We start from the raw sequence: 25,226 nt of genomic DNA on the forward strand, positions 1-25,226 counted from the left end.
TCAGTCCACTGGAAATTTCTCTTCCTAAGTGGTACTCTGTATTTACTTTTCAATGGTGTGAGAGACTGAAGCTACAGTATGCTTTCAGACTACCTCCTTAAATGAGAAGCTGGTCTGAACTGTAGTTACTATTTAGAAGTCCACAGTAGTTTTGTTTTGTAGCCTAATATGTATTTTGTACATGGTCTATGGACAAAACTCACAAAGGTATTTTATCTATTTTCAGGGAATATTTTACCATGGCTACAAATAATAGGCTCCAATTACTTCGATTATTTTTTTTCTGGAGTTTTTGTTTCAAAAATCTGCTATCTGATGCATAGCTTTTTTTGAGTGTCATTCTTTTAATTCAACCTTTGTTGTCATTCTAAAATGGAACCCTTTTAATCAAATTTATTCCTTTTCAATTCACACTTATCTAAAAATACTTGCCTTAGTTCTGTCATTTTTTTGCTTTGTGGTCTGTGTTGTTCTTTTGTATGTGTATTCCGACTGAATTAGAACACTTAAGAGTCTGGCTTTGGTTTTTCTTTTCTTTTTTTTTTTTTTTTTTTAAGATTTTATTTATTTTTGATGGAGAGAGAGACAGCCAGCGAGAGAGGGAACACAGGCAGGGGGAGTGGGAGAGGAAGAAGCAGGCTCCCAGTAGAAGAGCCTGATGTGGGGCTCAATCCCAGGACTTTAGGATCACGCCCTGAGCTGAAGGCAGATGCTTAACGACTGAGCCACCCAGGTGCCCCCGGCTTTGGTTTTTCAAGTGTTTATTTTAATTAGTATTCCTAAACCCTCAGTTTGACTTACAGCTTCAAAGGATATCTATGGAGGCCTTGCCAATGAAATTTACACACAAGGTTTCTTTCTCCTCTTTAAGTTGTTACTTCTAGGATGTTTTACATATATTTCTTCCTCTTCTCTACGTTCCAGTTTTAGTTATGTTATTTTTTTCCAGATGTTCTGTTCTGTTCTCTTTTCTCTCTGCATTTGAATGGATTGAATCTATTATTTCTTTTCCACAGTAGTTGTTCCATTTCTGGGCTCTTTATTTGGGTTTGGTTTGTTCTTGGTTTTATGATTATGTCCTTTTTATTTTTATTTATTTATTTTAAAGATTTTATTTATTTATTTGGCAGAGAAAGAGAGTGAGAGAGGGAACACAAGCTGGGGGAGTGGGAGCAGGAGAAGCAGGCTTCCCGCTGAGCGGGGAGCCCCACTTGGGGCGCCATCCCAGGATCCTGGGATCATGACCTGAGCCAAAGGCAGATGCTTAACAACCGAGCCACCCAGGCACCCCATATGTCCTTTTTAAAGAAGAGCTCGTGGGTGCTGTATTCCCTAATATCCATTTGTGCTTTCATGCTTAAATGTCATCTTGAATTAGTATAAAATTTGGGGTTATAGGGACACCTGGATGGCTCAGTCAGTTAAGCATCTGCCTTCGGCTCAGGTCATGATCCTGAAGTACCGGGATCGAGCGCCAAGTCTGGCTCCCTGCTTGGCGTGTGGTCAGCTTCTCCATCTCCCTCTGCAGCTCCCCCCCTGCTTGTTCTCTCTCTCTCAAATAAATAAAATCTTTAAAAAAAATAAAATTTGGGGTTATAGAATTTCTTTCTCTGAGAAGTTGTATATGTTGTTTCATGGTCTTCCAGTATTCATTTTTACTATGGAGGTATCTGAGGCAAGGGTGATTTTTTTTGCCCCTTGTCTGATGACTTGAATTTTTTAAAAATGGAAAAAAAACCCAAATAAACTTTTATTTATCTTTGAATTCTGGCAAATTCAACACATATATGGAGAATCAATCATTATCAGAATTTTCTGGATAGGGTGTGACTTCTGACCTTTCAGATTTCAAGTCTTATTTTAAAAAGCTTATTTTCAAGCTTTTTATTATCTTAGAATTTTTTTGTTCTATTTGCTCTGTTGTCTAATACATGTAAGTTAGATTCCTGTTGTTTTCCTTACGTATACCTAATTTTCTTTCTTATACTTTTTGTTTTGTTATTCCATCTTTCTTGATCTTTTAAAGCCTTTCTCCACATCTCTACTTTTTCTTTGATAGTCAAGAAATATATATACCCACAAAATGATTTTTAATGTTTACATGGAATTGCACTATGTATATGTAGGATAATTTTATTAATATTCCTATTAGTGAAAAATTGGAGGCAATTTATTCTAAACATCCACACGTGCTCTTAACAGTAGGGATGCTGCTTCATAAGTAAACTTAGTCTAATTCCTACTATGGAAGCTCAATGCCAAAAAATTTTTAGATCATGCTTGTGAATCTACTTTTCTGTCTGCTTTAAGCCTGATTCAGTCAGGCTTAAAATAATCAATGAATGATGAATGATTTTTATGGGTTTCTGGTCAATGACATAAAAATGAGACCCCAGTTTTGTGGCTAAGCATATTAAGGAAATCTTTAAATTAAAGAAAGTGGTTTGGAGATGGCTTCTTCAATACTCTCCAAAAAGGTATTGAAGACTTAATGGTACGGGTGTGAGATGTACAATCTCTGTAGAGGGCTCTTTGACATTATGCACTGAGCTGGATATTTGATATTTATCCTTCTAGATGTACTCTCTGCCTAGCTCTGTGCCCTAAGAGGGTGATACAAATGGACCACATCAATTAGTTGTCTCATCTTCTGGTTTCTTGTTGGAAGCCAATGGGAAGTGCCGGCAGGATACCAAGCAATAGGAGGGAAGTGAAATTGGGTATTTATTCTAATACCTCTTAGCTGGTTTGCCACAATTTCATTACTGAAGGTTATAAGTCCTGTCAGCTGACTCTTTCCATAGACTTACTCTCTTTGGGTTCTGATGATGGTTTTATCTCCTTGTCCTTTTAGGCTTAGGGGTAGAAATGGCTCCCCACTTTTGTTAGTTTTGGGAGTCTGCATTATTTCTTGTGGGTTTCTCTAAAATCCTATGTTTTTGCAAGTATGCTGTTTGCTATACTTCTGGAAATTTGTCCTATATATGTATAAAATGACAGGTATATAAGATTATTCACTAGAACGTTATATTTCTAATAGTGGCATAACTATTCTAATAATGGTATAACTATATGGTAGAATATTGTGCAGCTGTAAAAACTTAGAACATCCATTAGATACATTTATGGAATAATCTCCAATTTATTGGTTTTTTAACTTTTTCATGCACTCAAGGCCCCCAAAATATTTGTGAAGCCTCATTTATACCTTAGTAATAATAAAATACAAGTGTTTTTGGTTTATCATACTGTTTTCCCAATCTTTGTTATTGTTTTTATGTTTAATTGTTACATGAAAAATTGTATGCATTTAATGAGTACATTTTGATCAGTTTTGACATATGCGTATATCTGTGATACTACAACCAAGGTACTAAACATACCCTCACTTCCAAAAATTTCCTTGTTATTCCTGTATTTTGTAGGAAGACTTAACATAAGCTTTATTCTCTTAATGTTTTAAAATGCATAATACCATATTTTAAACTATAGGTACAACATTGTACAGCAGATCTCTAGACCTTATTCACCTTGTGTAACAGAAACTTCATACAGGTATGGAAAAAGCCAGGTACCAAACAATGAATGTAATATGCTACATATGTGTAAGGGAAAAAAGAAATGTAAGAATGTATATGTGTATTTTTTTTCTTTTTTAATGTAGGATCCAAGCCCACCACGGAGCCCAGTGCAGGGCTTGAACTCAGGACCCTGAGATTGAAACCTGAGCTGAGATCAAGAGTTGAATGCTTAACTGACAGCCATCCAGGTCCCCCGTATTTGCTTTTTTATATATACACATGTATATGCATATATGTGTGTATGTGTGTGTGCGTGTGTGTGAGAGAGAGAGAGAGAGGGGGAGGGAGGGATAGAGAGTGTCTTTGGAAGGGTACATAAGAAAATGACCACACTGATTGCTTCTGGGAAGGAAAACTGGGCAGCAGGAAACTTCACTATTTATCCTTTTGTTTCTTTGAATATTAAAACATACGAATGTAGTACCTACTCAAAAAATGTATTACATTAATAATAATTAATTAAGAGCCTTAGAGGAACTGCTAAAGAATTCCAGAGAAGAAGATGGAAAAAGCCAACAAATTATAAAGTTGCTGAAATGTTCTAAGCAATGAAAGTCTTGGATAATTTCTTACCATGGTCCCTTTATGTAATTATATCCTACTATAAATTCCATGTAGAAGTAGCTTCTTGTTCAGGGTTGAATGCACAAAACCATATATGGTAAAGATTTGTTTTAAAAATGATCATCTTTATTATTTAAAAAAGCTTCAGTTCTTTCAGCCTCATGCTGTATTTACAGGGCTTGTAGTATGTATGACTCCACAATGATCTTAGCTTCCACTGAAAAGTACAACTCCATGAAAGGAAATGGGATATGAGAAGAGTTTTCAGGAAATTAGTGAAGAAGGGAAGAGAAGACTGCTGGGAAAAATAGTCTTTCAACTAAAGTTGATTATAATCACTCGTTTTTATGGTATTCAAAAATAAGAATTACTAGTTTGATTTTTTTAAGGTGGTTTTAATATTCCTGATACGGTTACCCCTGTTAAAAAAAAGTTCTACAAGACCCAGGGAGACTCACTCACCCTTCCTGGAACTGTGCTTGGGCAGATTCCTCGGCAACAAGAGTCTCATATTCCTCAGCTGCAAACCTGTCCCAGTCAGAAGGCTCAGGCCCCTCATTCTCAACATCCTGTTTGCAGAGGACAGGAAACAAAAATAATCAAAGACAAAGAATTAGAGATAGGTTTTCTTTAGTTATATACAGCATTTGTGATGACCTACCTGAAAATGTTTCATCTTAATGTGTTAAAAGAGGTGCTAAAAGTAACACTCCTAAAGTGATTTCTATGCCTCCAATCACAAAATTATAGTGAACTCCTCGGCAGCTAATTCTTTAGGTCTAGATTCTTTTGCCTTAAGTCAGAGACCTTTCCTTAGGCCCTTCTCCCTGGCATTTTGCACAGCAGCTATCTGGAGTGACTTGAGGTTTTTGCATATGCCCACCTGAAATACACCTCCTTCCTCTGGCACATTTTTATGGCTTCTGTAAAAGCCTGCTCAGATACCATGTCATCTGTGCTACCTTCCTGGCAACAGCTCTTCTTCCCCCAAATCACTTCTTTGCTATACTGTATATGCTTGATGGCTACTTTTTGTTCTTTTTAATCTCTATTTGACCATATGTCTCTTCAACACAGTGTCTGGAATTTTTTGAGCACTTTCTGACTAAAAATGTTCTTTGCAGATCAGAACAAATTTTGATATACTGTCACCTCTTATAAAATAAAATTGAAGGTTAAATTTATAACACAAATAGAAGAAATGAAGGGGGAAAAGGCTAACATTTTCTTTTCCTTCTACAATATGGATAGTATCTTCGATTATATATTCCAGGTAAAATGTTTTTCCATGATTAAAATGAGCTAGCACTGCCCTCAGATGTAAGGTTAATTATGCCAAAAGAATGCAAATACCTAATATTGACCATACAATGTGTTATGATCTTTAATACTTTTAAGAACCCCTACCCCATCCTTTTAACATCTTTGAAACTGGACACATCTTAGATTTACTTACAATGGCAATTTTTTTGTTTGGTTGAAAGTATATAAAATAATGGGCACCTTTGAGTCAATGAAACATAATTTTCACTTTAAACTAGTGATAATGTGCCTTGATATGCCCCAAGATCAGGTGCAGAGTATTTGTTTTTAGAAGGTGATCTTTGTATTCTTACTACTATTTAGGTCAACATGTGGAAGAAAAAGAAAAGACTGTGCAAGTTTCCTGTAGTTCAAATACTCCTGCAGGACCAATGGAAACAGTCCTTTTCTGTCAACATTTTTACTTTTTAAACAAGGGACTAGAAGGGAAGTGTTGATATTCTGCTCCCCCCTTTCTGGACATAGACTATATGATGTTCAGAGTTTTTTGAGGGTCCACAGATTTTTGTGTATGGGGAAGGGAGCTCATCTCTATTCAGGTGTAGAATGACTTCACAGTGATAGTCATGTACAAAGATCACTAACACTTGAAAAAATGTTATAATTCACTCAATGACAGGCAGATGGAGGTTACCTAAACTTGAAGATTAGTTGTGGGGAGAGGTCCACAACTAGGTCCATTTTTCTCTTTTCAGTGTGCGATGGAATGTTTTAAATGTTACCTCTTTAAATACAAAATTCCTATAGGCAGAGATCATTTTTATCTGTAGCACACAACCCCTGATACTGCAGCCCTCAAATAGAAGTTAAAACCAGTACCTTCTGGACCGCAAAGGGATCTCTCTGTTCATGGTCTAAGTATTTCTCCAGATTAAAGAAAGTGTCATAAAAGATGTGTGCCATTCTGCATCTCTTCAGATCTCGTAGTGTTATTTTGCCTATGTAAAAACAAATCCAGTAAATTTCAAGAACTGTTTTGGCAAATGAAAAAGTCTTATACTCAAGTTTGAAAGTATATGTATATGCTAATTTTATTATACAAGATCCCATTTGTTTGAGGTAAAACTGACATAAAATTCACCATTTTAGCGTATAATTCCGTGGCTTTTAGTACATTCACAATGTTGTATAACCATCACTACTACTGAGTTCCATAACATTTCTTCACCTCAAAAGGAAACTCTATACCCATCAAGCAGACCTTCCCTAACTCCCCTTACCTCGAGCCCTGGGCAATCACTAATCTGCTTTCTGTTGACTTTTTTTTTTTTTTAGAGATTTACTTATTTGAGAGTGCAGTGGGCCAGGGCACAGGGAGGAGAGAGACAATCTCAAGCAGACTCCCCACTGAGCATGGAGCCCCACTTGGGGCTCAATTTCATGACCTTGAGATCATGACCTGAGCCAAAATCAAGAAGAGTTGGATGCTTAACTGACTGAGCCACCCAAGGCGCCCCTCTATGGAAAAATTTCTTAAATAGGATTTGTCATCAATTGTTGGTTCCATACTAATAGTTTAGGAGACATTTAAATATTTCTGTATATGGGAAGCCAGTATGGAAGACTCTGGAAGTGAATAATGTAGGACAATCTGGGATTAAATGCCCCACTCTGTTACATAGGTGAAAAGTACAAATGGTCTTTTACTCAGTCTTACCATCAGTGGCTGGCTTCACCAGGTCAAGCATCTGGCACAGCAAATCATGGAATGGCAAGGGCTCAATGCCCATGGCTTCCATCCGTTCACACTGCTCCTCGTAGAAGTACTCTAGCTCATACATGGAGAGTACACCATCCCCATCCACATCCATGCAGCGGAACCAATACTCAATGCTAGGAGATAAGGACGTTCATTAGCAATGGCCCGGAAAAGGTCCTTTTATTCATCCAGATTTATTACTGCTCATGTTTCTTTTAAAATAAGTTAGGTATGTGTATACTTTAGACTTAGAGAAATACAGTTTTATAAAATTTGTTAGAAAAAGGCAGATCTCTTCTTCCCTTTATCTTCCCTTACCCAGAATCAGATACTTTCAACACCTGATTATTTTGTTTTTTATATTAATATTTTAAGATGTCTATGTTAACCCTTCCTTACATTTCAGTTTTCAGAACTGTATATTAATTTCATACTATGAAAGATGAAGTTTTAGCTCTTTTATCTCTCTCATTCCACTTTGCCTATATGCCCTTCTGGACCTCATAATATAAATTACTCAACATTCAGAGTTTATAACTCTTTTTTATTTATCTCTTATTTGCTTAGATTTCTGTGTATGTGTTACTATTCAATGCCCATATCTGCCAGTTTTCTACATCCATAATCAGTCTCATTAGGATTCTATCAACTGGATTTTCTTGATGAAGTCTTTCTTGCTTCCTTCCGACCTATTCTAACTTGGACTGCTTGCTTTCTAGGCTGGGTTCACAGTTTCATCCCAGGGACTCCTTTCACCTTTCTCCCATTTCTTGTATTTCACACTTTCCTCATTCTTGGTTGACTTCCTTGTTTGGTGTAACACACCTTTCAGTAGCTTCCTGAAAAAGAGAGCATGGCAGGTAACTTTTTTGAGATCTTGGATAGTTGAAAATATCTTTTATCTACCTCCTAACTTGATTGATATTTTGGCTTGTTATAGAATTATACTTTGGTGGTGCTCTTCCTTCAGAATTTTAAAGGCAATGATTCACTGTCTTCTATCTATCCATTTTTTTTGAAAAGTCTAAAGCCATGCTGATATCTGATCCTTTGACTGTAATAACCTGTTTTTTTTTTTTCTTTCTTTAAAGCATATAGATGTTTCTCTGGGTCCCTGGTGTTTTGAAAAATCATTATGAAGTATCCTGGTCTGGGTCTAATTCATCTATTTTGTTGGGCTTTCTGAGAGCCTACTCAATTTGGAAACTACTATCCTTTAGTTCTTGGAAATCTTAAATTATTTTATTTCTTCCCTGCCTCTTTACCCTTATCCATTCTTTTTCTGGAACTCCTCTTATTCACATCTGCATGGTCAAATATGGTAGCCACTGTCCACATATGGCTAGTTCAATTTTTTAAAAAAGATTTTATTTATTTGAGAGAGAGCAAGAATGAGAGCAAGCATGAGCAGGGGTAGGGGCAGAGGGAGAGGGAGAAGCAGATTCCCTGCTGAGCAGGGAGACCAATGTGGGACTTGATCCCAGGACCCTGGGATCATGACCTGAACCGAGGGTAGACACTTAACCAACTGAGCCACCCAGGCACCCTGACTAGTCCAATTTGAGGTATCTTTAAGTGTAAATATACAATAGATTTTGAAGACTTAATATGAAAAAACTAAAACATCAATATTTTTATATTGATTACATATTCAAATAATATTTCAGATATATTGGGTTAAATAAGATACATAATTACAATTAATTTTATGTTTCTCTACATTTTTACTGTGGCTAGATTTTTTTAAAATAATTTTTTAATGTTTTAGTAAAAATTGTATTTAAGGTATACAATAAGATAATTTAATATAATTTAATATATAGTGAAACAATTATGACAGTAAACAACATACCATCTCTTCACTTAGTTACCATTTTTGGGGCAAGGGGAATGAGAGGACCTGAAATCTACTCTCTTAGCAAATTTCCAGTATTCAATACAGCATTAATTATAGTTGCTGTATGTTTCATCCTAACTGCAACTTTGTACCCTTTGACTAGCACTTCCCCATTTCCCTTTCCCCTCAGCCCCGGCTAACCAAAATTCTACTCTATGCCTGTTTGACTATTTTTAGATTCTACATATAAGTGAGATCATGCAGTATTTGTCTCTCTGTGCTTGCCTTATTTCATTTAGCATGGTGTACTCCAGGTTTATCCATGTCATTGCAAATGACAGGATTTCCTTCTTTAATTTAAAGGGTGAATAATATTCTAGTGTACAACATACTTTCTTTATCCGTTTATCCACTGAGGGACATTTAGGGTGATTCCATATCTTGGCTACTGTGAATATGCTGCAATGAACATGGGAGTGCAGGTACCTCTTCATGATATTAATTTCAGAGCTCCGATTCAAGATGGTGATGTAAGAAGATCCTAAACAGACTTTCTCCCACAGATACACCAAATCAACAGCTTATATGGAGCAATTTCCTCTGAAAAGAACCCTTAAAACTAGCTGAGTGACTCCTACACATTGGCAAACAAGAAAAAGCCCACATCTATGTGGGTAGGACAGACTGAGATACAATCTCACTATAATTCCCACCTCTGTCATGGTGACCCGCAATCAGGGAAGGAACTTAAAACCTGAACTTCTTCCAAGGAGTGAAGGGTGTGAATCTCACACTGGGCCCCATAACTTTTAAGACCTGCAACTAAAAGATGACTCCCTAAAACATCTAGCTTTGGAAACCAACAGAGCTTGTGTCCATGAGACCCACAAGGCTATAGTGAAGTGAGAAATAGCTCTTAAAGGGCTTGTGTGCTTGGACTCACCCACCCAGGGACCAGTGCAGAAGCAGCCAATGGGCACCCAGACTTTCTGTGAAAGAGGCTCATTTCCTTATCTTAAAGCCTTGGACTAGGGGTAGGCATCTAATTTAACACACATCTAGGGGCCTCCTGGGGTACACTCTGGGGACAAAGGGTGGTGGATACCATCTTTACTTTCCCTCCTCAGCTGCACTATAGAGTGCCAGTATCACCTGGAGTGAGATTTTACACACACCTGATGCCCTGTTTTCATGTCTGGAGCCCTGCCTGGTATTTTCAACCGCCACCTAGGGGGGGCTTGTATTCCTGGGCCCCATGGGACTGTAACAATAGGAGATAAGAGTTCTTGGCAGGCTACTATACTCAGGGTACTGCACAGACAAGCCCCCAGGCTTTCTGTGAAAGAGGGCTATTTGCTTGTGTTGGAGTTTTAGTCCAAAAGGCAGGTTTCAGGCTTGGAGTTACTTTTATGGAATGGAGGCCAGTGCATGCCATCTTTGTGCTCTTTCTTTGTCTTGCTCCAGCTTGCTGGTATCTTTTAGAAAGGAGCGTATACACTTGCATGATGCCCCAACTTTTTGGGACTGCTGCCTAGGAGAAACTTCCAGATTGCCTAGCTCTGGTGGTCAGTAGAGCTTATGTTTGTGGTTCCACAGGACTGTATGCATATATGTGCATACTTTAAAAAGATGACAGTGAGCCTGCATTTAGGTGCTGAGATCCTCCCCTTTGGGACACTGACAGCTCTTGGCACAACCTCCACTACTGGGAGCTGTTTAAAATAAAATAGGGTGCTTGGATAATTCAAAGGTTTAAAAGACAATAGCTAGGGCAGGACTTAACAATAAGATTCACTATTACATGAGGCTGCTCTTCAAGACTTGGAGAGATGACCATTTTATCTAATGCATAGAAACCAACACAGTCAAGCAAAATGAAGAAACAGAAAAAATATATTCTGAACTAAAAAACAAGATAAAACCTCAGAAAAAAATCCTTAATAAAAGTGAGTTAGGTGATTTACCTAATAAAGAATTCAAAATAATGGTCACAAAGATGCTCACCAAACTTGGGAGATGAATGGATGAGCCCCGTGAAAACTCAAAGAGATTGAAAATATAAGAATGTACCAAATAGAAGTCACAGAGCTGAAGTATACAATACTTGAAATGGAAAACACATGAGAGGAGTTTGATAACAGACTAGATAAAGCAGAAGAAAGGATCAGTAAACTTGAATACAGGGCAGTGGAACTCAAATAATCAGAGTAGCAAAGGGAAAAAGGAATGTAAAAATGTGAAGACAGTTTAAGGGACTTATGCAACAATATTAAGTGAACTAGTATTCATGTTATGGGGCTTCCAAAAGGAGAAGAAAGAGAGAAAGGGGCAGAAAATTTATTTGAAGAAACAATGGCTAAAAATTTCCATAACATGGGGAAGGAAACAGACACCCAGACCCAGGAAACCCAAAGAGTTTCAAATACTAGGATTCCAACAAGGCCCACACCAAGAACATTACAATTAAAGTGTCAAAAGTTAAAGAGAAGGGGAAAATCTTAAAAGCAGCAAGAGGAAAAGAACTTGTTATGTACAGAGGAGCCCCCATTAGACTATCAGCAGATTTTTCAGCAGAAACTTTGCAGGCCAGAAGAAAGTGTCATATATTTAAAGTGCTGACAGAAATTTCCATCACTACTACTCTGCTTGGCAAAGTTGTCATTCAGAATTGAGGGAGAGATGGAGTTTTTCAAACAAGTAAAACTAAAGGAGTTCATCACAACTAAAACCAGGCTTATAAGAAATGTTAAAGAGACTACTCTTAAGCTGAAAAGAAAGGATGTTAATTAGTAACAAAACATAAAATAGAAGTCTCTTTGGTAAAGGTAAATATATAGTGAAAGTGATGGATTAAAGGACAAATGTAGTAAAAAGAACTATAAATTATTAGTCATGAGAAACACAAGATGTAAAATGTGATATCTAAAACATAAAATGTGGGGGGCAGAATAAAAATGAGAGCTTTAGAATGTGTTCAAACTTAGGTTATTATAATTTAAAATAGACTGTTTTTAGTATAAGTTGTTATATGTAAGCCACATGGTAACTACAAAGCAATAACCATGGTAGATACATAAAAGATAGAGGAACCTAAGCATATCACTAAAGAAATTCAAAAAACCAGAAGGGAGCATGAAAAGAAAAAAGGAACAGAGAAACTAAAAAGGAGCAGAAAACAATTAAAATGGCAGTAACTATATACTTGTCAATAATTACTTCAAATATAAATGGAATACATTCTCTAGTGAAAAGATGAGTGGCAGAATGGATAAGAAAACAAGACCTATCCATATGCTGCCTAAAGAGGGACACTTTAGATGTAAAGATATGCACAGACTAAAAGTAAAGGGATGGAAAAAGATATTCCATGCAAATGGATACCAAAAGAAAGCTGGAGTAGCTACACTTACATTAGACAAAAGACCTTAAAACAAAGACTGTAATAAGAGACAAAGAGCATAACATAATGATATAAAAGAGTCAATACAACAAAACAACGTATTTCTAAGTATTTATGCACTTAAAATACAGCAGCAGCTAAAGGCATGAAGCAAATATTACCAGACCTAAAATGGAGAAATAGCAATAAAATAAGAATGGGGACTTTACTATCCCACTTTGACCAGTGGATAGATCATCCAAAAGGAAAATCAATATGGAAACATTAACTTTAAATGACATGCTAAATCAGATAGACTTAACAGATATATACAGAACATCTCATCCAAAAAAAAAAATAGAATAAACATTCTCAGGTGCACAGGGAATATCCTCCATCATGTTAGGTAACAACAAGTCTCAATAAATTTAAGAGGATTGAAATAATATCATTGAGCATCTTTTTTTTTTTTTAAAGACAATTATTTTAGAGAGCATAAGTGAGCAAGTGGGGGCAGGGGCAGAGAGAGAAAATCCTCAAGCAGACTCCCTGCTGAGTGCAGAGCCCCACTCGGGCTGGATCCCACCACCCATGAGATCATGACCTGAGCCAAAACCAAGAATCTGATGCTCAACCGAATGAGCCACCCAGGCACTCCTCAGGCATCTTTCCTGATCATAATTGTATGAAACTGGACATCAACTATTAGAAAAACCAAGAAATTCACAAATGTGTGGAGATTAAATAACATGCTATTGAATAATCAATGGTTCAAAGAAGAAATCAAGAGAAAGCAAAAAATGCTTTGAGGCAAATATAAAAATGAAAAACAACACACCAAAACTTACATGATACAGCAAAAGCAGTTTTAAGAGGGAAATTCATAGTGATAACTGCCTACATCGAGAAAAAAAGAAAAATTTCAAATAAACTAACTTAACACCTCAAGGAATTAGAAAAAGAACAAATGAAGCCCAAAGTTAGTAGAATGAAAGAAATACCAAAGATTAGAGTGGAAAAAAATGAAAAAGACTAAAAAGTTAGAAAACAAATGTAACTAAGAGCTAGTTATTTGCAAAGATAAAAAAAATTGACAAACCTTTAGCTAGACTCACAAAATAAGGAAAAAGAGAGGACTCAAACAAAATCAGAAATGACAGAAAATCAGGAATAACATACAGTAGATACATAAAAGATAAAGAGAGAGGAATTTAGGCATACCCAAAAGTAAGTCATCAAACCACAGAGGAAGAGATCATGAGAAGAAGGAACAGAAGAACTACAAAAGAGCAAGAAAAAATTAACAATGTCAGTAACTATACATCTATCAATAATTACTTTAAATGTAAATGAAATACATTCTGTAATCAAAAGACAGAGTGGCAGAATGGAAAAGAAAACAAGACACATCTATATGCTGCCTAAAGTGAGACACATTAGATGTAATGACATGCACAGACTGAAAGTGATAATAGTTAGAACCAATACCACAGAAATACAAACAATTATAAAAGACTACTGTGAACAATTATACACCAACAAATTTGAGAACCAGAGGGGATAAATTCCTAGAAACATACAATATCCCAAGATCGAACCATGAAGAAAGAAAATCTGAAGAGAATGAATACTTGTAAGGAGATTGAATCAGTATTCAAAACCTCCCAGTAAACAAAAGTCCAGGACCAAATGGGTTAGCTGGTGAATTATACCAAACATTCAAAAAGAATTAATACTGGTGCTCCTGGGTGGCTTAGTCTGCCTTTGGCTCAGGTCATAGTCTCGGGGTCCTGGGATTGAGCTCCACATTGAGCTCTCTGCTCAGTGAGGAGCCTGCTTCTCCCTTGCCTGCTCTCACTGCTTGTGCTCGCTTGCTCTTTCTCTCTCTCTCTCAAATAAATAAAAATCTTTAAAAAAGACTTAAGACTAATCCTTTTCAAACTCTTCCAAAAAAATAGATTAGAGAATACTTCCAAACCCATTTTACGAGGCCAGTATTACCCTGATAATAAAAGAAGGACATCATGAGAAAATTACAGGCCAATATTTCTGATGAACATAGATTAAGAAATCCTCAACAAAATATTAACAACTCAAATTCAACAATACATTAAAAGGATCATATACCATGATAAAGTGGGAATTATTCCAGGGATGCAAGGAAGGCTCAACATCTGAAAATCAATCAATGCAAAGTACCACATTAATGAAATGAAGGATAAAAATCACACAGTGGTATCAATAGATGTAGAAAAAGCATCTGATAAAATTCAACATCCATGTATGATAAAAACTCTCAACAAAGTGGGTACAGAGGGATTATCCCTCTACATAATAAAGGCCATATATGATAAGCATAAAATTCAACATCCGTGTATGATAAAAACTCTCAACAAAGTGGGTACAGAGGGATTATCCCTCCACATAATAAAGGCCATATATGACAAGCCCACAGCTAACTTCATATTCAATGGTGAAAAGCTGAAAGCTTTTCCTATAAGATCCAGAACAAGTCAAAAGTACCCACTCTCACCATTTTTATTCAAGATAGTACTGGAAGCCCTAGCCAGGGCAATTAGGCAAGAAAAAGAAAGAAAAGACATCCAATTGTAAAGGGTAGAAGTAAAACTGTTCACTCTGAGATGACATATACAGAAACCCCTAAAGACTCACCAAAAAAATTGTTAGGATTAATAAACTCTGTATAGTTGCAGGATACAAAAATTAATAGGAAGTAGCAGAAAGGTAAATTAACATTTACAGCTACATCCCCAAAAAATATAATACCCGGGAATTAACCAAGGAAGTAAAAGACTTGTACACTGAAAGCTACAGGACACTGATGAAAGAAACTGAGAAAACACTTACATAAATGCAAAGACAGTTCATGTTCATGGAGTGAAGAATTTACATTGTTAATATTACTCAAACCAATCTACAGATTCAGTGCAATCCCTATAAAAATTCCAATAGCACTTTTTACAGAAAGAGAACAAACAGTCCTAAAATTTGTATGGAATGACAAAAGACCATGAATAGCAAAGCAATACTGAGCAACAAGAAAAAAAGTTGGAGACATCACGCTACTTGATTTCCAAATATACTATAAAACTACAGTAATCAAAACACTGTGGTATTGGCATATTAACAGACACACAAATCGATGAAACAATAGGGAGCCCAGAAGTAAACCCACGCATATATGGTTAATTGATGTAGGACAAAGGAGCCAAGGACATAAAATGGAGAAAGGACAGTCTCTTCAAAAATGGTGTTGGAAAAACTGATAGCCACATGCCAAAGAATGAAACTGGACCACTATCTTACACAATACACAAAAATCAACTCAAAATGTATTAAAAACTTGAATATGGGGCATCTGGGTGGCTCACTTGGTTAAGTGTCTGCCTTTGGCTCAGGTCATGATCCCAGCATCCTGGGACTGAGCCCTGTGTCGGATTCCCTGCTCAGCGGGAAGTCTGCTTCTCCCTCTCCCTCTGCTCCTCCCCCTGCTCATGCTCTCTCTCAAATAAATGAATAAAAAATATTTAAAAAAACTTGAATGTAATAAAACCACAAAACTGCTAGAAGAGAATATTGGAAGTAAGCTCCTTGATATCATCTTCGGAATGATTTTTTTGGATATGACACCAAAAACAAAGGTAACAAAAGCAAAAATAAACTGAGACTACATTAACCTAAAAAAGCTTCTGCACGGCAAAGGAAATCATCAACAAAATAAAAAGGCAACCTCCTGAATGGGTGAAAATATTTGCAAATTATATATCTGATAAGGGGTGTATATCCAAAATATATAAAGAAGTCATAAAACTCAAAAGCCCAAAAACATATGATTAAAAAATGGGCAGAGGATCTAAATAAACATTTTTCAAAAGACACACAGATGCCCAGTGGTACATCAGAAGCAGCTCAAAATGACTCAGGGATGCTCAACATTTTGTCAAAGAAATGCAGTTCAAAAATATAATGAGGTATCACATCACACCTGTTAGAATGACAGTCATAAAAAAAGACTATATAGAGTTTATCTTTGTGTATGGTGTGAGAGAATGGTCAAGTTTCATTCTTTTGCATGTAGCTGTCCAATTTTCCCAGCACCATTTCTTGAAGAGACTGTCTTTATTCCACTGGATGTTTTTTCCTGCTTTGTCAAAGATTAGTTGCCCAAAGAGCCAAGGGTCCATTTCTGGGTTCTCTATTCTGTTCCATTGGTCTATGTGTCTGTTTTTGTGCCAGTACCATACTGTCTTTGTGATCACAGCTTTGTACTACAGCTCAAAATCCGGCATTGTGATGCCCCCAGCTTTGTTTTTCCTTTTCAACAATTCCTTGTCAATTCGGGGCCTTTTCTGGTTCCACACAAATTTAAGGGCTATTTGTTCCAGCTCTTCGAAAAATGTCATTGGTATTTTGACCGGGATGGCATTGAAAGTGTAGATTGTTCTAGGTAGCATGGACATTTTAACAATGTTTATCTTCCTATGCATAAGCATGGAATATTTTTCCGTCTTTTTGTGTCTTCAATGTCTTTCAAGAGTGATCTGTAGTTTTTAGAATATAGATCCTTTACGTCTCTGGTTAATTCCAAGATAACCTATGATTTTTGGTGCTATTGTAAATGGAATCGATTCCCTAATTTCTCTTTCCTAGTCTCATTGTTCATGTATAGAAATGCAACTGATTTCTGAGCATTGATTTTGTATCCCTCAACATTACTGAATTGCTCTATAATTCTAGTAATTTGGGGGTGGAGTCTTTTGGGTTTTCCATATAGAGTATCATGTTGTCTGCAAAGAGAGACAGATTTTCTTTTCCGATTTGGGTACCTTTGATCCCTTTTTGTTGTCTGATTGCTGTTGCAAGGACTTCTAGTACTATGTTGAATATAATGGCGAGAGTGGGCATCCTTGTTGTGTTCCTGATCATAAGGGAAAGATTTTCAGTTTTTCCCCATTAAGAATGATATTTGCGGGGGGGAAGACTTAAAATGGTGGAGGAGTAGAGGACCCCTTTTTCAGCCGGTCCCCTGAGTCGAGCTGGATAGCTACCAGACCAGCCTGAACATCCACGGAATCAGCCTGAGACACAGGAAAATACATCTGGATCTCTACAAATGAACATCTCCAGTGCTGAGTATTGAGGTACAAAGCGGGGAGACGTGAAACCGCTCACAGATAATGAAAGATAAACAGAAGGGAGAGGGAGCCACCACATATGGGTACCAGAAAATGGTAGCCACCTGCACAGGGGAGCGGGCGGAAATGCGGAGTGGCACCCGCAAGAGAGCAGACTGAGACTGTGAGCCAGGAACACACGCCACCAGACTGAGGGCCGAAGCTTCGGAGTGTGCAGGGGTGGCTGGCGGCTCGTGGTATTACAAACTCAAAGGACAGAGAAGTGCCGGCCCTGGAAGTGAGCACTGGGACGCCAGGTGTGGGGCACACATCCCGGGACGCTGCAGGGTTGAGCAGCAACAACAGTAACAGAGTTAAAGTGGCCAGAACATCAGAGGAGAGTGGTCTGCGAACCCTCTGTTCTGAGACAGAGGCTGAGATTCGGCCACTGCTGCTCTGACTCTCAGAAGAGGCACAGCAAACCGCCAGGGAAGCAAACCGCCAGGGAAAGCCGTGGAAATACCGGCTCACAGTGTGCCCATCCCCATCCCCCCTCGCAGGGGACATGGAGACTCTACCCAAACAGGGTTGTCTGAGTATCGGCTCGGCAGGCCCCTCCCCCAGAAGGCAGGCTGAAAAATCAAGAAGCCCACATCCCTAAGATCCCTATAAAACAAGGGTGCACGGCCTGGGGTCCTGGTCAATAATTTGGGTTCTTGAAACCCCACAACCTCTCCTCATCAGAATGACGAGAAGGAGAAATCCCCCCCAGCAAAGAAAAGACAATGAGTCTGTGGCCTCTGCCACAGAACTAATGGATATGAATATAACCAAATTATCAGAAATGGAATTCAGAGTAACAATGGTCAAGATGATGTGTAGACTTGAAAAAAGTATTAACAAAAATGTTAATGAAAATATAGAATCTCTAAGGGCAGAAATGAGAGCGAATTTGGCAGAAATTAAAAATTCTATGAGCCAAATGAAGTCAAAACTAGAGGCTCTGACGGCCAGGGTCACTGAGGCAGAAGAACGTATCAGCAAATTGGAGGATGGGTTAGTAGAAGAGAAAGCTAAAATAGAATCTGGGCTCAAAAAAATCCACGCACAGGAAAGTAGGTTACGGGAGATTACTGACTCAATGAAACGTTCCAATGTCAGATCATCGGCATCCCGGAGGGGGTGGAGAAAAACAAAGGTCTAGTAGAGATATTTGAACAAATTGTAGCTGAAAACTTCCCTAATCTAGCGAGGGAAACAAACATTCATGTCCAAGAGGCAGAGAGGACCCCTCCCAAGCTCAACCACAACAAACCTACGCCACGTCATGTCATAGTGCAATTCGCAAATATTAGATCCAAGGATAGAGTGTTGAAAGTGGCCAGGGCAAAGAAATTTCTCATGTACCAAGGCAAAGGTATCAGAATTACGTCAGACCTGTCTACACAGACCTGGAATGAGAAAAAGGGTTGGGGGGGGCATTTTTAAACCTCTTTCAGAGAAAAACATGCAGTCAAGGATCCTCTATCCAGCAGGGCTGTCATTCAGAATGGATGGAGAAATAAAGACCTTTCAGAATCGCCAGTCATTGACCAATTTTGTAACCACGAAACCAGCCTTACAGGAGATATTAAGGGGGTTCTATAAAAGTAAAAAGGCCCCAAGAGTGATACAGAACAGAAAGTCACAATCTATAGAAACAAAGACTTTACAGGCAACATGGCATCATTAAAATCATATCTCTCAACAATCAGTCTCAATCTAAATGGCCTAAATACTCCCATAAAACACCACAGGGTTGCAGATTGGATAAAGAGACATGACCCATCCATTTGCTATCTACAAGAGACCCATTTTGAACCTAAAGATACATTCAGACTGAAAGTAAAGGGATGGAATACCATCTTTCACACCAATGGACCTCAAAAGAAAGCTGGGGTAGCAATTCTCGTATCAGACAGATTGGATTTTAAACTAAAGACTCTAGTTAGAGACACAGAAGGGCACTATATTATTCTTAAAGGATGTATCCAACGAGTGGATATGACAATCATAAATATCTATGCCCCCACCAGGGGAGCAACTAGATACACAAGCCAACTCTTAACCAGAATAAAGAGACATATAGATAAAAATATGTTAATAGTAGGGGACATCAACAATCACTATCAACAATAGACAGATCACCTAAGCAGAAAATCAACAAAGAAACAAGAGCATTGAATGACATACTGGACCAGATGGACCTCATAGATATATAAAGAAGACTACACCCCAGAACAACAGAATACCCATTGCACACACAACTTTCGAATGCATACAGAACTTTCTCCAGAATAGACCATATACTGGGTCACAAAACAGGTCTCTACCGATACCAAAAGATGGAGATTATTCCTTGCATAGTCTCAGACCACAATGCTTTGAAACTGGAACTCAATCACAAGGAAAAATTTCGAAGAAACTCAAACACTTGGAAACTAAGAACCATCCTGCTCAAGAATGATTCGATAAACCAGGAAATCAAAAATCAATTTAAACAATTTTTGGAGACAATGAGAATGGAAACACATTGTCCAAAATCTATGGGACACTGCAAAGGCAGTCCTAAGGGGAAAATACATAGCCACCCAAGCCTCACTCAAAAGAAGAGAAAAATCTAAAATGCAGTTTCTATATTCTCACCTCAAGAAGCTGGAACAGCAACAGAGGGACAGGCCTAATCCACTCATGAGGAAGCAGTTGACAAAAATTAGAGCAGCAATCAATGAATTAGAAACCAGAAGTACAGTAGAGCAGATCAACAGGACTAGAAGCTGGTTCTTTGAGAGAATCAATAAAATTGACAACCACTGGCAAGACTTATCCAAAAAAATAGAGAAAGGACACAAATTAATAAAATTATGAATGAAAAAGGAGAGGTCACAACCAACACCAATGAAATTGGAAGGATTATTAGAATCTTTTATCAACAGCTATATGCCAATAAATTAAGCAATCTGGAAGAGATGGAGGCCTTCCTGGAAACCTCGAAACTACCAAGACTGAAACAGGAAGAAATTGATTTTTTAAACAGGCTAATTAATTATGAAGAGATTGAATCAGTGATAAACAACTTTCCAAATAACAAAACTCCAGGCCCGGATGGTTTTCCTAGGGAATTCTACGAAACATTCAAAGAAGAAATAATACCTATTCTCCTAAAGCTATTTCAAAAAATAGAAACAGAAGGAAAGCTACCAAACTCATTCTATGAGGCCAATATTACCTTGATCCCCAAACCAGGCAAAGACCCCCTCAAAAAGGAGAATTACAGACCGATTTCCCTAATGAATATGGACGCCAAAATCCTCAACAAGATCCAGGCTAATAGAATCGAACAGTACATTAAAAGGATTATCCATCATGACCAAGTGGGATTCATACCTGGGATGCAAGCATGATTTCCCTAATGAATATGGACGCCAAAATCCTCAACAAGATCCAGGCTAATAGAATCGAACAGTACATTAAAAGGATTATCCATCATGACCAAGTGGGATTCATACCTGGGATGCAAGCATGGTTCAACACTCGCAAATCAATCAATGTGATACATCATATCAACAAGAAAAGACTCAGGAACCATATGAACCTCTCAATTGATGCAGAAATACATTTGACAAAATACAGCATCCTTTCCTGATTAAAACCCTTCAGAGTGGAGGGATAGAGGGTACATTCCTCAATCTCATAAAAGCCATCTATGAAAAGCCTACTGCAAGCATTATTCTCAATGGGGAAAAGCTGGAAGCCTTTCCCTTAAGATCAGGAACACGACAAGGATGCCCACTCTCGCCACTATTATTCAACATAGTACTAGAAGTCCTTGCAACAGCAATCAGAAGACAAAAAGGGATCAAAGGTATCCAAATCGGCAAAGAAGAAGTCAAACTGTCTCTCTTTGCAGATGACATGATACTCTATATGGAAAACCCAAAGGAATCCACTCCCAAACTATTAGAAGTTATAGAACAATTCAGTAAGGTGGCAGGATACAAAATCAATGCCCAGAAATCAGTTGCATTTCTATACACGAATAACGAGACTGAAGAAAGAGAAATTAGGGAATCCATCCCATTTACAATAACACCAAAAACCATACGTTACCTTGGAATTAACTTAACCAGAGACGTAAAGGACCTATATNAGGAATATCATTCTCAATGGGGAAAAGCTGGAAGCCTTTCCCTTAAGATCAGGAACACGACAAGGAGGCCCACTCTCGCCACTATTATTCAACATAGTACTAGAAGTCCTTGCAACAGCATTCAGACAACAAAAATGGATAAAAGGTATCCAAATTGGCAAAGAAGAAGTCAAACTGTCTCTCTTCGCAGATGACATGATACTCTATATGGAAAACCCAAAGGAATCCACTCCCAAACTATTAGAAGTTATAGAACAATTCAGTAAGGTGGCAGGATACAAAATCAATGCCCAGAAATCAGTTGCATTTCTATACACGAATAACGAGACTGAAGAAAGAGAAATTAGGGAATCCATCCCATTTACAATAACACCAAAAACCATGCGTTACCTTGGAATTAACTTAACCAGAGACGTAAAGGACCTATATCCTAGAAACTATAGATCACTTTTGAAAGATATTGAGGAAGACATAAAAAGATGGAAAAATATTCCATGCTCATGGATTGGAAGAATTAACATAGTTAAAATGTCCATACTACCCAGAGCAATCTACACTTTCAATGCTATCCCGATCAAAATACCGAGGACATTTTTCAAAGAACTGGAACAAATAGTCCTTAAATTTGTATGGAANTTTGCAGATGACATGATACTCTATATGGAAAACCCAAAAGAATCCACACCCAAATTGTTAGAAGTTATAGAGCAAACCGGTAATGTGGAGGGATACAAAATCAATGCTCAGAAATCAGTTGCATTTCTGTACATGAACAATGAGACCGAAGAAAAAGAAATTAGGGAATCCATCCCATTTACAATAGCACCAAAAACCATACGTTACCTTGGAATTAACTTAACCAGAGACGTAAAGGACCTATATCCTAGAAACTATAGATCACTTTTGAAAGATATTGAGGAAGACATAAAAAGATGGAAAAATATTCCATGCTCATGGATTGGAAGAATTAACATAGTTAAAATGTCCATACTACCCAGAGCAATCTACACTTTCAATGCTATCCCGATCAAAATANAAGCTAAAATGTCCATGCTACCCAGAGCAATCTACACTTTCAATGTTATCCCGATCAAAATATCGATGACATTTTTCAAAGAATTGGAACAAATAGGCCGTAAATTTGTATGGAACCAGAAAAGGCCCCGAATCGCCAAGGAACTGTTGAAAAGGAAAAACAAAGCTGGGGGCATCACAATGCCGGATTTCGAGCTGTACTACAAAGCTGTAATCACAAAGACAGTACGGTACTGGCACAAAAACAGACACATAGACCAATGGAACAGAATAGAGAACCCAGAAATGGACCCTCGGCTCTTTGGGCAACTAATCTTTGATAAAGCAGGAAAAAACATCCGGTGGAAAAAAGACAGTCTCTTCAATAAATGGTGCTGGGAAAATTGGACAGCTACATGCAAAAGAATGAAACTTGACCACTCTCTCACACCATACACAAAGATGAACTCCAAATGGACGAAAGACCTCGATGTGAGACAGGAATCCATCAAAATCCTAGAGGAGAACATAGGCAGAAACCTCTACAACATCGGCCAAAGCAACCTTTTTCATGATACATCTCCAAAGGCAAGAGAAACAAAAGATAAAGTGAGCTTGTGGGACTTCATCAAGATAAAAAGCTTCTGCACAGCCAAGGAAACAGTCAAAAAAACTAAGAGGCAGCCCACGGATTGGGAGAAGATATTTGCAAATGACACTACAGATAAAAGACTGGTATCCAAGATCTACAAAGAACGTCTCAAACTCAATACATGAGAAACAAATAAACAAATCAAAAAATGTGCAGAAGATATGAACAGACACTTTTCCAATGATGACATACAAATGGCTAACAGACACATGAAAAAATGTTCAAAATCATTAGCCATCAGGGAAATTCAAATCAAAACCACACTGAGGTACCACCTTACGTCAGTTAGAGTGGCAAAAATTGACGAGGCAAGAAACAACAGTTGTTGGAGAGGATGTGGAGAAAGGGGATCCCTCCTACGTTGTTGGTGGGAATGCAAGTTGGTACAGCCACTCTGGAAAACAGTGTGGAGGTCCCTTAAAAAGTTAAAAATTGAACTACCCTATGACCCAGCCATTGCACTACTGGGTGTTTANAGTAATGAAGAGAAGGGCCGTATGCACCCCAATGTTCATAGCAACATTGTCCACAATAGCCAAATCGTCGAAGGAACCGAGATGCCCTTCAACAGATGACTGGATTAATAAGTTGTGGTCCATATATACAATGGAATATTACTCCGTTATCAGAAAGAACGAATTCTCAACATTTGCTACAACATGGACGGCATTGGAGGAGATAATGCTAAGTGAAATAAGTCAAGCAGAGAAAGACAATTATCATATGATTTCTCTCATCTATGGAACATAAGAACTAGGANGGTATTTACCCCAAAGACACAGAAGTAATGAAGAGAAGGGCCGTGGAAAACAGTGTGGAGGTCCCTTAAAAAGTTAAAAATTGAGCTACCCTATGATAGAGCAATTGCACTACTGGGTATTTACCCCAAAGACACAGAAGTAATGAAGAGAAGGGCCGTATGCACCCCAATGTTCATAGCAACATTGTCCACAATAGCCAAATCGTCGAAGGAACCGAGATGCCCTTCAACAGATGACTGGATTAATAAGTTGTGGTCCATATATACAATGGAATATTACTCCGTTATCAGAAAGAACGAATTCTCAACATTTGCTACAACATGGACGGCATTGGAGGAGATAATGCTAAGTGAAATAAGTCAAGCAGAGAAAGACAATTATCATATGATTTCTCTCATCTATGGAACATAAGAACTAGGANGGTGTTTACCCCAAAGATACAGACGTAGTAAAGAGAAGGGCCATATGCACCCCAATGTTCATAGCTGCATTGTCCACAATAGCCAAATCATGGAAGGAGCCGAGATGCCCTTCAACAGATGACTGGATTAAGAAGCTGTGGTCCATATATACAATGGAATATTACTCAGCTATCAGAAAGAACGAATTCTCAACATTTGCTGCAACATGGACGGCACTGGAGGAGATAATGCTAAGTGAAATAAGGCAAGCATAGAAAGACAATTATCATACGATTTCTCTCATCTATGGAACATAAGAACTAGGAAGATCGGTAGGGGAAGAAAGGGATAAAGAAANAAGGGATAAAGAAGTGGGGGGTAATCAGAAGGGGGAATGAAGCATGAGAGACTATGGACTATGAGAAACAAACTGAGGGCCTCAGAGGGGAAGAGGGTGGGGGAATGGGATACACTGGTGATGGGTAGTAAGGAGGGCACATATTGCATGGTTCACTGGGTGTTATACACACCTAATGAATCATCGAACTTTACATCGGAAACCAGGGATGTACTGTATGGTGACTAATATAATAAAAAACCATTAAAAATGTTATTTGCTGTAGGGTTTTCATAGATGGTTTTCATGAAATTGAGGAATGTACCCTCTATCCCTACACTCTGAAGGGCTTTA

General features: G+C 37.9%; 1 protein-coding gene across 2 annotated transcripts in view; it reads right to left on the bottom strand.

Moving 5' to 3' along the window:
• The window catches only part of PPP2R3A (protein phosphatase 2 regulatory subunit B''alpha), a 227,112-nt gene that overhangs the window by 20,887 nt on the left and 180,999 nt on the right, over window positions 1-25,226 (bottom strand). For both annotated transcript variants that reach the window (XM_034661962.1, XM_034661961.1), the window contains 3 exons: window positions 7,126-7,301; window positions 6,288-6,406; window positions 4,608-4,714 (listed from right to left, as the gene is read on the bottom strand). In XM_034661962.1, coding sequence (XP_034517853.1) covers window positions 4,608-4,714; window positions 6,288-6,406; window positions 7,126-7,301 — 402 coding nt within the window. The remainder of the gene's footprint in view (window positions 1-4,607; window positions 4,715-6,287; window positions 6,407-7,125; window positions 7,302-25,226) is intronic.

Source organism: Ailuropoda melanoleuca, chromosome 6 (assembly GCF_002007445.2).
Source record: "Ailuropoda melanoleuca isolate Jingjing chromosome 6, ASM200744v2, whole genome shotgun sequence".
In the NCBI taxonomy this organism is placed as follows: domain Eukaryota; kingdom Metazoa; phylum Chordata; class Mammalia; order Carnivora; family Ursidae; genus Ailuropoda; species Ailuropoda melanoleuca.